Source organism: Cervus canadensis, chromosome X (assembly GCF_019320065.1).
Source record: "Cervus canadensis isolate Bull #8, Minnesota chromosome X, ASM1932006v1, whole genome shotgun sequence".
Lineage (NCBI taxonomy): Eukaryota > Metazoa > Chordata > Mammalia > Artiodactyla > Cervidae > Cervus > Cervus canadensis.
Genome location: NC_057419.1, coordinates 62,693,661 through 62,706,463, shown reverse-complemented (window position 1 = coordinate 62,706,463; position 12,803 = coordinate 62,693,661). Strand labels below are relative to the sequence as shown.

Sequence of the window (12,803 nt, the reverse complement as noted above, 5' to 3'; positions counted from 1 at the left end):
GGTGATGGACAGGGAGGCCTGGCATGTTGCGGTTTGTGGGGTTGCAAGGAGTTGGGCACGACTGAGCAACTGAACTGACTGACTGATATGCTAATACTTTGTACACATTATCTCATTTAAATCTTACCACAGTCCTAAAGAATATCCCCAATTTACAGTTAAGAAAGCTGAGGTAGGACTTCCCTGGTGGCCCAGCGGCTAAGAATCTTCCTTACAATGCAAGGGACACCAGTTCAATCCCTGGTCCCAGAAGATTTCATATGCCATGGAGCAACTGAGCCCAATAGCCACAACTACTGAGGCCATGCACTGCAACTACCGAGGACTGTGTGCCTAGAGCCTGTGCTCCACAACAAAAGAAGCCACTTGTGATGAGAAGCCAGGGCACCACAATGAAGAGTAGCTCCCACTTGCCACAACTAGAGAAAGCTCGAGTGCAGCAGTGAAGACCCACCACAGCCAATAAATACACCAATAAATCTTTTTTTTTTTTTAAAAAAAAAAAAGAAAGCTGAGATTGAGAGAGGTTGAGCAACAGAAAAAAATAGCAGAACCAGGAATTCTAACCCAAATCATGTTCTTTCCAGGGTAATATACTGTCTCTTTACTTCTTTTGATCCTGAATCAAAATCTCACTATTGCCCGGAAGAAAGATGACTGCGGCCTAAGCGGAGGCCCTTTGGAGCCATAGCGGGTGCTCAGGCAGCGCTCGCGGATCCTGGGTGAGGGGAGGGAGGCCGCTCCTGGCCACACTTGCAGCCTGTCCCGCAGCGCAGACCCCAGCGGCCATGGCCTCCAGGCAGGCTCCCCTCTGTGGCCTGGCTCCTTGCTGCCTCTGGCTCCTGGTCATTGTCCTTCTGATGGATGCGTCTGCCCGGCCTGCCAACCACTCGTCTGCTCGAGAGAGAGCAGGTAATAGGGAGGAAAACGAGATCCTGCCCCCGGACCACCTGAATGGGGTGAAGCTGGAGATGGACGGGCACCTCAACAAAGATTTCCACCAGGAGGTCTTCCTGGGCAAGGACATGGATGACTTTGAGGAGGACACAGAGCCTCGGAAGAGCTGGAGGAAGCTGATGATCATCTTCTCCAAGGTGGATTTGAACACTGACAGGAGGATCAGCGCCAAGGAGATGCAGAACTGGATCATGCAGAAGACGGCTGAGCACTTCCAGGAGGCTGTTGCCGAGAGCAGGGCGCACTTCTGAGCCGTGGACCCCGATGGTGATGGCCACGTATCTTGGGATGAGTACAAGGTGAAGTTTTTGGCGACCAAAGGCCACAATGAGAGAGAAGTTGCTGAAAAGATAAAGAATAAGTGGGACCTGAACATCGATGAGTAGACATAGGAAGTCCTGGAGAACCTCAAAGACCGCTGGTATCAGGCGGACAACCCGTCCCCAGACCTGCTGCTGACAGAGAGCGAGTTCCTATCGTTCCTGCACCCTGAGCACAGCCGTGGCATGCTGCAGTTCATGGTCAGGGAGATCATCCGGGACCTGGACCAGGATGGTGACAAGAAGCTCTCGCTGTCTGAGTTCATCTCTCTGCCCGTGGGCACCGTGGAGAACCAGCAGGGCCAGGATGTTGACGACAGCTGGGTGCGGGATAGGAAGAGAAAGTTTGAGGAGCTGATCGACGCCAACCACGATGGGATCGTAACCATGGCGGAGTTGGAGGACTACATGGACCCCATGAACGAGTTCAGCGCCCTCAATGAGGCCAAGCAGATGATCGCTATCGCTGACGAGGACCAGAATCACTACCTGGAGCCCGAGGAGGTGCTGAAGTACAGTGAGTTCTTCACGGGCAGCAGGCTGGTGGACTGTGCCCGCAGCGTGCACGAGGAGTTCTGAGCCACCGCTGCATCCCCCGCCCCCCTCCCCAGCCCCCCGCAGCACCTCGCAGGCTGCCCGCACTCTGATTCCAGTGTAATCGCTGCATCTCACTTCTGAGAACTCAGAGCCCTGCTGCCGGAGGCACTGACCACATCAGGACGGCGGGCTCCCCCACCGTGCCAAACGACGAAGCTCCTGCTATTCCCTCGAAAACTGAAAGGTGAAGCTTTGCTGGAAACCGGCAGCCAGTGGCCAGGGTGGGGTGGGGTGCTGGGTAGAGCTGTGAGAGCCGCCAGCCCATGGCCTTCAGTCTCTGAGGAGCATGAATATTGGTGATAGGAATCACATTAATTTACTTCAAAATATAGTTGCCTTTTTCTCTCAAAAAAAAAAAATCTCACTATTATGGCAGAAAAATGTTCTTGATGAATATAATTCCACTCAAATACCAGAGAAACATCAAAGAAAACTGGCTAGGAATACTTTACTAGTTGTTCTGACAACTTGTACTTTTATTGAGTTATGTTGGATAGAAAATAGGAAGTTTAATTGGTAACAGACAGAGTTCAGGGGCCAAAGAGAATGTTAGGAGGCAGAGAAGGGGTAAGAAAGAAGGGAGAAGTGGTGTGGACATGGAAGACAGAGAAACTTCCGGGATACCTCTCCACAGCTCATAACAGGTCATTTCAAGGTGAGCCCAGCTTTCTGGTGAGCACATCTCAAGGTGAGCCGAGCTTTCTGGAGAGCACAACTTTCATTAAATGTAATAATAATTAACCTGTGTCTAGTATTTACTTTGTGCCAGTCACTCTTTTAAGTCCATTACATGTATTAACTCATTTAACACAACAATCCTGTGAGTTGTCTTTTGATTAACCTCATTTTACATAAATATTAGAAAATTGAAGCAGAGAGAGGCTACAGTTTCTATTTCACACATGAGGAAACTGAGGCACAGAGAAGTTGAGTAACTTGCCCAAGGTTAAGCTAATGAATGGTAGAGCTGGAGTCTGAATTTAGGATTTTGACTCTAGAGCCATGCTTACTCATCATGATATAGTATCCCTCCCAACATGTAAAGATAATAATTGTTTAAGGAAATGTTTACTTCAGGTGTGTGTGTGTGTGTGTGCACATGTGTGCTTGTGTTTATAGTGGGTTGGATGTAAAGTGTATTTATTCCTGTGAATCAGACAAAAGTGTCTAAAAGCTACTGTTCTAGCAATAGTAGCAATGCCTGAATTGCACACCTTCAAACTCACTAGAGATAATGCCAGATTGCTCTCTAAAACAATTGTACCAAATCACATTCCTATCAGCAGTGTAAGAAAGTTACCTGCATTCTACAACATCCTCACCTGAATTTAATAGCATCAGACTTCTGATATGTTACCAATCACATTTTTCTGATTTCTTTTACATCTTTTCATGTTTTGGACATTCGGGTTTTGCCTATTGTGAATCATCTGCTTATATCCCTTACTTGTATATCATTGTATACAATAAAAATGTACACAATACAACACAACAACTCTCTGTAGGAGCCGGCAGTACAAAAAAAGAAACTCATTACTCATTACAGATTACTGGGAGTAATCTTGTTAGAGGTCACCAGCTAATAAGTTGTTGACTTGGGATGTGAGTTGAGACCTAGGGGACCCATATCTTTTGTGTTAAAATACATGCCAGGGACCAAGGCCTAGTTAGAAAAAAACAGAAGAAGAATTTCCAGCATGTAACCATGTATGTCTAATTAGATTTTGTTGGGATGAACACAGATTATTTCCTTGTATTTTCACAACAAGCTGTGGGATAAAACATGTTATCTCCATTTTACAGGTGAGGAGACTGAGGCTCAAGGAAATGAAGAGATTTGCTTTGGAGAGGTTAAATGACTGCTAATAAGAAACAGAATCAATAACAATCCAAACACAGGTCCGTTGCTTACAAAGTCCGTACCTGTTCCACAGAGCCATGTCTTGACCTCCTGTCCCACCTTCTCCTTAGAGCTCCAGGAAACTGCTTCTTCTTGGACAGGGCCAGAACTACACCTACCATTTTTCTGCAGAATCCTGGTCTGGGATAGCCTTAACTAACTGGTTCAGCCCTGATGCCTCCAGTAACCAACCAAGCTAGGTGAGCTCCTAGCCAACTTCCACAGATTCATCTCCCACTGCCCTATGCATCTCTGGTGAAACCCACACAGAATCTCAACACCTTCCATGGAAAAACCAGAAAGTTCTAAGTCAGAGTTCTCAAACTTGGCTGCACATTAAAATCACCTGCAGAACTTTAAGAAATCCTGATGCCCTGGTAATACCCCAGACTGACCCCATCAGAATCTCTGGGGATGGTACCCAGGCATCCATAATAATTAAAACTCCCCACGTGATCCCAGTATAGAGTCAAGATTAAGAACCACTGTTGGGGCATCTTCTTCAAGTTCCAGCAGCCATACTCACAGAGAGGTTCCCACGTTTTAGTATTCACATGAACTTCTTGGAGGACTTAAGATTCAGATTTCTGGCACTTACACTCAGGAAGTCCATGTTTTCATTTGGACCCAGAACCCAAATTCTTAACAATCCCCTCAGATAGTTCCACTGCAAGTCCTTAGCAGACCACATTTTGAGAAATGCTACATTAGGAAAAGAATTGAATGGAAGTGGGGTGGGAACAGGAGGCCTCTGGCCCTTTAAGGACTGATTAAGAGACTACCTTTAAAGCTGTGAAGCAGAGCAGGCTAGGGCTGCTTCTTTTCATCCTAATGGATAAGGTAAGGGAGCAGGTCCTGGAATGGGCCTCTCCTTTTAAATACGATCTTGTTCCCAGCCCTGGAGAGCAGGATGGGCACGCTGCCTTGTCCCACCTGCTGTTTCTGTTTGTTTGATGCAAAGAGGACAATTTAGAAGACCTTTTTTGTTCAGGAGATCCTACCAGAGGAAGAAACATAGGACCTGCCTGCCTGCCTTTCATTTTTCCTTGCCCTGTCCTTTGTGGAAGTGGAGCCTGGATGCTGTTACCCACATAAAAGGAAAGGTTTAAAGTGGCATCATTTGGACTTTTACCAAAACATGTTGCTGAACACCAAGCTTTTCAAGATGGTCCTCCTGAGCATCCTTAGAATCCTTCTTCTTTGGGGACTGGTGCTTTTTATGGAACATAGAGTCCAAATGACACAGGTAGGGCAGTCCTCTATTGCCCACCTGCCTGAGGCCCCTACCTTGCCCCTGATTCAGGAGCTGCTAGAAGAAGCCCCTGGCAAGCAGCAGAGGAAGCCGCGGGTCTTAGGGCATCCCTTACGGTATATGATGGAGTTGTACCAGCGTTCAGCTGACGCAAATGGACACCCTAGGGAAAACCGCACCATTGGGGCCACCATGGTGAGGCTGGTGAGGCCGCTGGCTAGTGTAGCAAGGCCTCTCAGAGGTGAGTTATCATACTATATTGTTCTAGTGGGGGGTTGGGGGAGGAAATGGGGAAGAAGAGTGTAAAAAAAAAGTGGATCTGTCAGTTTTCTGTCAGGCTTCACATTGCCTACAGGGTAGGTGGTTTTCTTGGGCTTGGTTTCTTGATTTTCAAAAGATGGCACCCTTGGGAGAAGCTGGCTCCAAATTTGCTTCCCTTTAGGGCTCCAATTTAAGAACAGATTGCCTTGGGGCCTACCTGAGGACTTTGTCCCAAGCCCCAGGGCAACTGAGTGATGTGTCAGCTCCTAGCTTTCAAAGAAAGGCTTAATGCTTATTATATCACTGAAAATTATAATTGAGAAATACTCATTATATTCTGTGGAGGACTGTTCAGGTTGTTTTATTCTTAGAAGACAAAAGGTACAAGATGTTGAGTTGGGGAATTTACAAGGCCTCAGAAAGGACAGAAACAGGCTCACACCTGAGAGTCTGTTATTGTATTTAATCCTTAATAATAGGGACTCTCCTTAACTGTCCTGAAAGACTTAGCCTGATTTTTAAAGAAAAGTGAAGCAGAGAGAGAAGTTAAATAACTTGCAGAGGTCACAAGGATGGGGTGGCAGAGGCAGGAGTTGAGCTTCAAGTCTGTCTTATTTTATAGTCTGTGCATAACTACTTAAGTGTTTTGAATGTCATACCCCGATATCCTTGCATACGAAGCAGTTTTTCTGTTTAGACTATGTTGCTAGTTTGGGTCTGTGGTACCAAATGTATTTTGGAATTTTCCTTGTTTCCCTCATGGTTGCTTCTGCTTTAAACATCTTCATTAGAGACTGATCTAGGGCAGTAGTGGGCTTCTGCAGTGCAGGGTTCTCTAGGGAATGAAGAAAGCCATCAATTTCAAGGAAATCTTGGGAACCTGGTGAAATCAATCTTAAGCCTTTGCTAGTCTCAGAGATGACAACAGACATGATTTACCTCCCTCCTCCAAGTAAAACCACCACCATTCCCCTAAGCTAAACTTTAGTGTGTGCTTACCATGTGCCAGGCATTAGGCAAAGTACTTTTACAAACATTATCTTCCTTAATCCTCCCCAATATCGTATGAAGTAGGTGTGTGTGCGAGCTCAGTTGTGTCTGACTCTTTGAGACCCCATGGACTGTACCTGCCAGGCTCCTCTGTCCATGGAACTTTACAGGCAAGAGTACTGGAGCAGGTTGCCATTTCCTCCTCCAGGGGATCTTCCCAACCCAGGGATCAAACCCACATCTTCTGTGTTTCCTGCACTGGCAAGAGGATTCTTTACTACTGCTCCACTATGGAATATACTATGAATATACCCATTATATAGGTGAAGAAAATGAGGCTCAGTGTAACACAGCTAGTAATTAATAGAGCTGGGTTTCTAACCCAGGCTTTCAGGCTTCAGAGCCTGTGCTTTTAATTACCCTGCTGTGCTGACTGCTTAACAGACTTTAATTGAGCACCAAGCGCTGTGTTTGGGTTGGGTATGAAAAGGCAAATAACTGCTCTAGGAGCCCCCACTATACTAGAATGGATATATAAGTAATAACATAATGGTGTTACAGCACAGCAAATTCTTTGAAAAGAATAAGCAGTAGGATTCCTGGGACTCCAAGAAGAAATGGGTTGCTGCCTAGGGCAAGGAGAGGGAAATGTTGAAATAGTTGAAAGACCTCATTGGAGACGTGGCATTTGAGCCAAACTTTGCAGAAGGAGTAAAGAGACTTTGGATACAGGGAGGGAAGTGCATTCTGACTGAGGAAAAAGAAGATAACTTGGTATGGTTGGAGATTGACTCAAAAAGTATTTATTTGGCAACTGCTAAGTGCTAGGCATTGCTCTAGATGTTGGAATGTGATGAAGATAGGCATGGTTCTCTGGGTGAGACAAGTAAGTAAACATGGATAGTTGTAAATTGTGATAAATGCTACCAAAGAATGAAATAGGTGGTTCTGATAGAGAATAGCAAAGAAATCTTCCCTTTGCATGGGATTGTCAGTGAAGGCATGTTTGAAGAGGTGACATTTGAGCTGAGGTCTATAAGAAGCTTGGCATGAGAAGAGAAAAGTCTCATCTAGTCAGAGGGAACGCCATGTACAAAGCCCTAAAGGTGGAAACAAGTACTTGAAGAATAAAAGGAAGATCAGGATGGTTGGAGCCTAGTGAGATTGTAGAGAGTCGTGGGATATGAGACTGATGAGAATCAGGGATGCAGTGGTCATTACAAGGGATCTGGATTTCATTCATAAGCAGCATAAATCAATTCTGTACAGATGATATGAGGCTAGAAAGTAGAATGTCTAGAATTAGGCCAGTGTCTTGGTCTAACTGTGGGACATACTGGTAACTAGGGACTCTGGAAAGGATCCAGAAATGGATGACAAGAGAGTTGGGTCTGATCATTCAATCAGGAGATGACCCAGCTGAATCAAGCTTGCTTCGAGAACTATTCCAGGTTCAATTGCACAGGATGTGTGAGTCAGACATTTCCCTGAAAAGTTCTGAGCAGACCCTTCCTGGCCCTGATCCTTAGCAACCCCACCCTGCTTCCGGAAATACGTGATGTCAGGGTCTGAAAGGAAAGGGTAGTTCCTCACCAGACTGCCTGCTAGAAATTTGGTTTAGATTCCTTTTTAGGCAGGGTGGGGCAGATGTATGGGTGGGTGTCTTGGAAAGATTATTACAGGATGGGAGTATGGAGTAACTTGAGAAAGCAATTACAAGCCTGGCTTGAGCTTTGTATGAATGAAATCCAAGTGCCCCAAACTTGAGGGTGTATTAAGCATGAGTTGGAACCTGAACTTTAAAAAAAATTTATGTATGGTTTCATTTTCACTCATATGTGGAATATAAAAACAAAACAAGTGAAAAACAAAAATTAAAAACTCAGAAACAGAGATCAGATTAGTGGTTACCAACAGGTAAAAGGGTTGGAGAGTGAGCGAAATAGGGGAAGGGAGTTAATTGTGTGGTAACAAATGATGGTAAGTAAGCTTGTGGTGGTGATCACTCTGTAGTGTACACAGATGTTGAATTATAATTATGAATTTTGCACCTGAAACTTGGATACATAACTAAAAAAATCCTGATGCATCAAAACATTCAAGAGCTTCTATGTTGAACATCCCAAGCCTACTGAATTCCAGGCTCATGGATTCAGTGGAGAAGGAAGATTAGGTAGATAATATGTAAATTAGCATGGCCATGGTTAGTGACTGGACATGGAACAACAGACTGGTTCCAAATAGGAAAAGGAGTACGTCAAGGCTGTATATTGTCACCCTGCTTATTTAACTTATATGTAGAGTATATCATGAGAAACGCTGGGCTGGATGAAGCACAAGCTGGAATCAACATTGCCTGGAGAAATATCAATAACCTCAGATATGCAGATGAAAACACCCTTATGGCAGAAAGTGAAGAAGAACTAAAAAGCCTTTTGATGAGAAAGAAGAGAGTGAAAAAGTTGGCTTAAAGCTCAATATTCAGAAAACTAAGATCAAGGCATTTGGTCCCATCACTTCATGGCAAATAGATGGGGAAACAGTGGCTTACTTTATTTTTGGGGCTCCAAAATTGCTGCAGATGGTGATTGCAGCCATGAAATTAAAAGACGCTTACTCCTTGGAAGGAAAGTTATGGCCAACCTAGACACCATATTAAAAAGCAGAGACATTACTTTGTCAACAAAGGTCCATCTGGTCAAAGCTATGGTTTTTCCAGTAGTCATGTATGGATGTGAGAGTTGGACTATAAAGAAAGCTGAGCGCGAAGAATTGATGCTTTTGAACTGTGGTGTTGGAGAAGACTTTTGAGAGTCCCTTGGACTGCAAGGATATCCACCCAGTCCATCCTAAAGGAGATCAGTCCTGGGTGTTCATTGGAGGGACTGATGTTGAAGCTGAAATTCCAATACTTTGGCCACCTGATGCGAAGAGCTGACTCATCTGAAAAGACCCTGAGCTGGGAAAGATTGAAGGCAGGAGGACAAGAGGACGACAGAGGATGAGATGGTTGGATGGCATCACCGACTCAATGGACATGGGTTTGGGTGGACTCTGGGAGTTGGTGATGGACAGGGAGGCCTGGCATGCTGCGTTCATGGGGTCGCAAAGAGTCGGACACGGCTGAGGGACTGAACTGAACTGGACTGAACTGATGGTTAGTGATAGGTAAAGATGACACTTTTTCTTGCTATGCCTGGTTTTTGTAATCGTTGCTCTTGACCATTGCCAGGAGAGGGCGCAGAAGGTCAGAGCACTGCAGGTTCCGCTTTTCAACGCTTTGGCCACTAGGTGTCAGCATCAGAGTTTAGATTAAAACAATCACTTTGTAGCTCAGCTGGTAAAGAATCCGCCTGCAATGACAGAGACCTGGGGTTCGATCCCTGGGTTGGGAAGATCCCCTGGAGAAGGGAAAGGCCAGTATTGTGGCCTGGAGAATTCCAGGGACTGCATAGTCCATGGGGTCGCAAAGAGTCGGCACTGCTGAGCGACTTTCACTTTCAAAAGATGCAGCTTTTTTTTTTTTTCATTTATTAGTTGGAGGCTAATTATTTTACAATATTCTAGTGGTTTTTGCCATACATTGACATGAATCAGCCATGGATTTACATGTGTTCCCCATCCCGATCCCCGCTCCCACCTCCCTCCCCATCCCATCCCTCTGGGTCTTCCCAATGCACCAGCCCTGAGCACTTGTCTCATGCATCCAACCTGGGATGGTGATCTGTTTTACCCTTGATAGTATACTTGTTTCAATGCTATTCTCTCAGAACATCCCACCCTCGCCTTCTCCCACAGATTCCCAAAGTCTGTTCTGTACATCTGTGTCTCTTTTTCTGTTTTGCATATAGGGTTATCATTACCATCTTTCTAAATTCCATATATATGTGTTAGTAAGCTGTAATGTTCTTTATCTTTCTGGCTTACTTCACTCTGTATAATGGGCTCCAGTTTCATCCATCTCATTAGAACTGATTCAAATGAATTATTTTTAATGGCTGAGTAATATTTCATTGTGTATATGTACCATAGCTTCCTTATCCATTTGTCTGCTGATCCCACTCCTGGGCATACACACCGAGAAAACTAGATCTGAAAGAGACACGTGCACCCCAACGTTCATCGCAGCACTGTTTACAATTGCCAGGATAAGATGCAGCTTTTAAATAGATTTCTTAGCTGAGGTCATTTATATGACTGGGCCTTGTTGAAAACGGTATTTACAACGAATGGGGTAAATGAAGAATAATTTCCAGTAAGGAATGGAAAAGGGGGAGATTGAGGATTAAGGGAGAACCTGCCCAATAATGGAACAGCTGCTCAAGAAGAAATTCAAATAGAAAACAAAAGTAGTAAATACCTGTCCCAACTAGAAAAAATTATTTTGTGGCATCTCCAACCCAGATGTGAAGCGATAGCAGACCATACCCCCCAGTATTGGACTGTCACCCTAAAGCTGCCTCTATACAGTGATATAGCATGAGGATTTATTATTAATTCATATGTTTCAATGACCCTCTTAATTGGTCACATTTTTAATAGTCACCTAAATAATACATACAATATATACAGACAGTCCTGTATTTGAGGTGTCTTTCTCAGCTTAGGCCTATGAATGATCTAAAAATGAGACACAATTTGTTATCTTAAGGGGAAAAGACTTGGACTCAAATCTTTATTCTAACAAACACTGGCTTGTGTGTCCTATGGCATAGCTTCTCTGAGCTTCAGTTTCCTTGTCTGCAAAATGGGGATAACGGCTATCTCATAAGGCTATTGTGGATTCAAGAGCTAATGCATGTAAAGCATCTAATACATCAGTTAAGTGCTCAATAGATTGCTATTATGATCTGGAATTCATTTCAGGGCTGCTTGTCAGTTTGTACTGAGCAGGTCTGTTAGGGAGACTAAGGCTAGGAGGTAAGAAGCTAATGCTTTGCTCTTGTTCCCTCTTACTAATGCAGGCTCCTGGCACATACAGACCCTGGACTTTCCTCTGAGACCAAACCGGGTAGCCTACCAACTAGTCAGAGCCACTGTGGTTTACCGCCATCAACTTCACCTAACTCATTCCCACCTCTCCTGCCATGTGGAGCCCTGGATCCAGAAAAGCCCAACCAGTCACTTTCCTTCTTCAGGAAGAGGCTCCTCAAAGCCTTCCCTGCTGCCCAAAGCTTGGACAGAGATGGATATCATGGAACATGTTGGACAAAAGCTGTGGAATCGCAAGGGGCGCAGGGTTCTACGACTCCGCTTCATGTGTCAGCAGCCAAGAGGTAGTGAGGTTCTTGAGTTCTGGTGGCATGGCACTTCATCATTGGACACTGTCTTCTTGTTACTGTATTTCAATGACACTCAGAGTGTTCAGAAGACCAAACCTCTCCCTAAAGGCCTGAAAGAGTTTACAGAAAAAGACCCTTCTCTTCTCTTGAGGAGGGCTCGTCAAGCAGGCAGTATCGCATCTGAAGTTCCTGGCCCCTCCAGGGAGCATGATGGGCCTGAAAGTAACCAGTGTTCCCTCCACCCTTTTCAAGTCAGCTTCCAGCAGCTGGGCTGGGATCACTGGATCATTGCTCCCAATCTCTATACCCCAAACTACTGTAAGGGAGTGTGTCCTCGGGTACTACACTATGGTCTCAATTCTCCCAATCATGCCATCATCCAGAACCTTGTCAATGAGCTGGTGGATCAGAGTGTCCCTCAGCCTTCCTGTGTCCCTTATAAGTATGTTCCCATTAGCATCCTGCTGATTGAGGCAAATGGGAGTATCTTGTACAAGGAGTATGAGGGTATGATTGCCCAGTCCTGCACATGCAGGTGACAGCAAAGGTACAGCTAGATCAGGTTTGCCCAAGAAATTAGAAAAGGATTTATAATAAACAAAGATTGTTAAATCTGAAAGTGCTCAACCCAAGTGCTCTACCCAATCTGTAGATTCTATTCCTTGCCTTCAGTGTTGTACTTTAAGATTTCTTCCCCTATTTATGAGTGCCTCACTTTATAAAAACAGTTCTGATGCCAAATATCAGTATGTTTTGGCCACTAGTCCATCTTCTGAGGATCTAGAAGGTTTGGGGTGAAGACAGCAACTTGAGATTTTATACTCCTCTTCCTTGCTCCTGAATCCTAGAAATTATTTCTTAATTGAAGAGACTGCTTACTTCTGTATTTGGATTTCCCTCTAAACCTAAAACTTTCTTAGTGGACTAGGAAACTTTTAAGCAGTAATATCCCTAGAAATCTTTTGAAGGGAACAGAAGGGAATCTTTTTCTAAGCCATCAGGGTTTTTCCTCTCAGGCTCTAAACCTGGCAAAAATGCCTGGGATGATCCCTTTATTACCCTGCCATGAAGAGAACAGCCTTTAATAAAGCCAGTAGGGAAATGTGTATGGAGCAGAGATGACAATCATTTCAAAACCTCTTATATCTATAGTGAAAAAATGAGTTGTCATTGTTGATTAGAATTATGTATGGGGTAGTCATTTTAAATTTTCTCTGGAACAATAGATTTCACGGGGTATTTTC

The 12,803-nt window shown here is 44.5% G+C and overlaps 3 protein-coding genes across 3 annotated transcripts; all 3 read left to right on the top strand.

Annotated features, from left to right (window-relative positions):
- The first annotated feature begins 788 nt into the window (after window positions 1-788).
- LOC122435919 (45 kDa calcium-binding protein-like) lies at window positions 789-1,208 on the top strand. Its single transcript, XM_043460027.1, has one exon. The coding sequence runs from the start codon at window positions 789-791 to the stop codon at window positions 1,206-1,208; it is 420 nt and encodes a 139-aa protein (XP_043315962.1).
- Window positions 1,209-1,463: 255 nt separating this feature from the next.
- On the top strand, window positions 1,464-1,856 carry LOC122435920 (45 kDa calcium-binding protein-like). The gene has a single exon (XM_043460028.1). The coding sequence runs from the start codon at window positions 1,464-1,466 to the stop codon at window positions 1,854-1,856; it is 393 nt and encodes a 130-aa protein (XP_043315963.1).
- A 3,079-nt stretch (window positions 1,857-4,935) lies between these two features.
- Window positions 4,936-12,098, top strand: BMP15 (bone morphogenetic protein 15). The gene is made up of 2 exons (XM_043459547.1): window positions 4,936-5,267; window positions 11,242-12,098. Exons 1-2 carry the CDS (start codon window positions 4,940-4,942, stop codon window positions 12,096-12,098), a joined length of 1,185 nt encoding a protein of 394 aa, XP_043315482.1. The 5' UTR covers window positions 4,936-4,939.
- The last annotated feature ends 705 nt before the right edge of the window (window positions 12,099-12,803 follow it).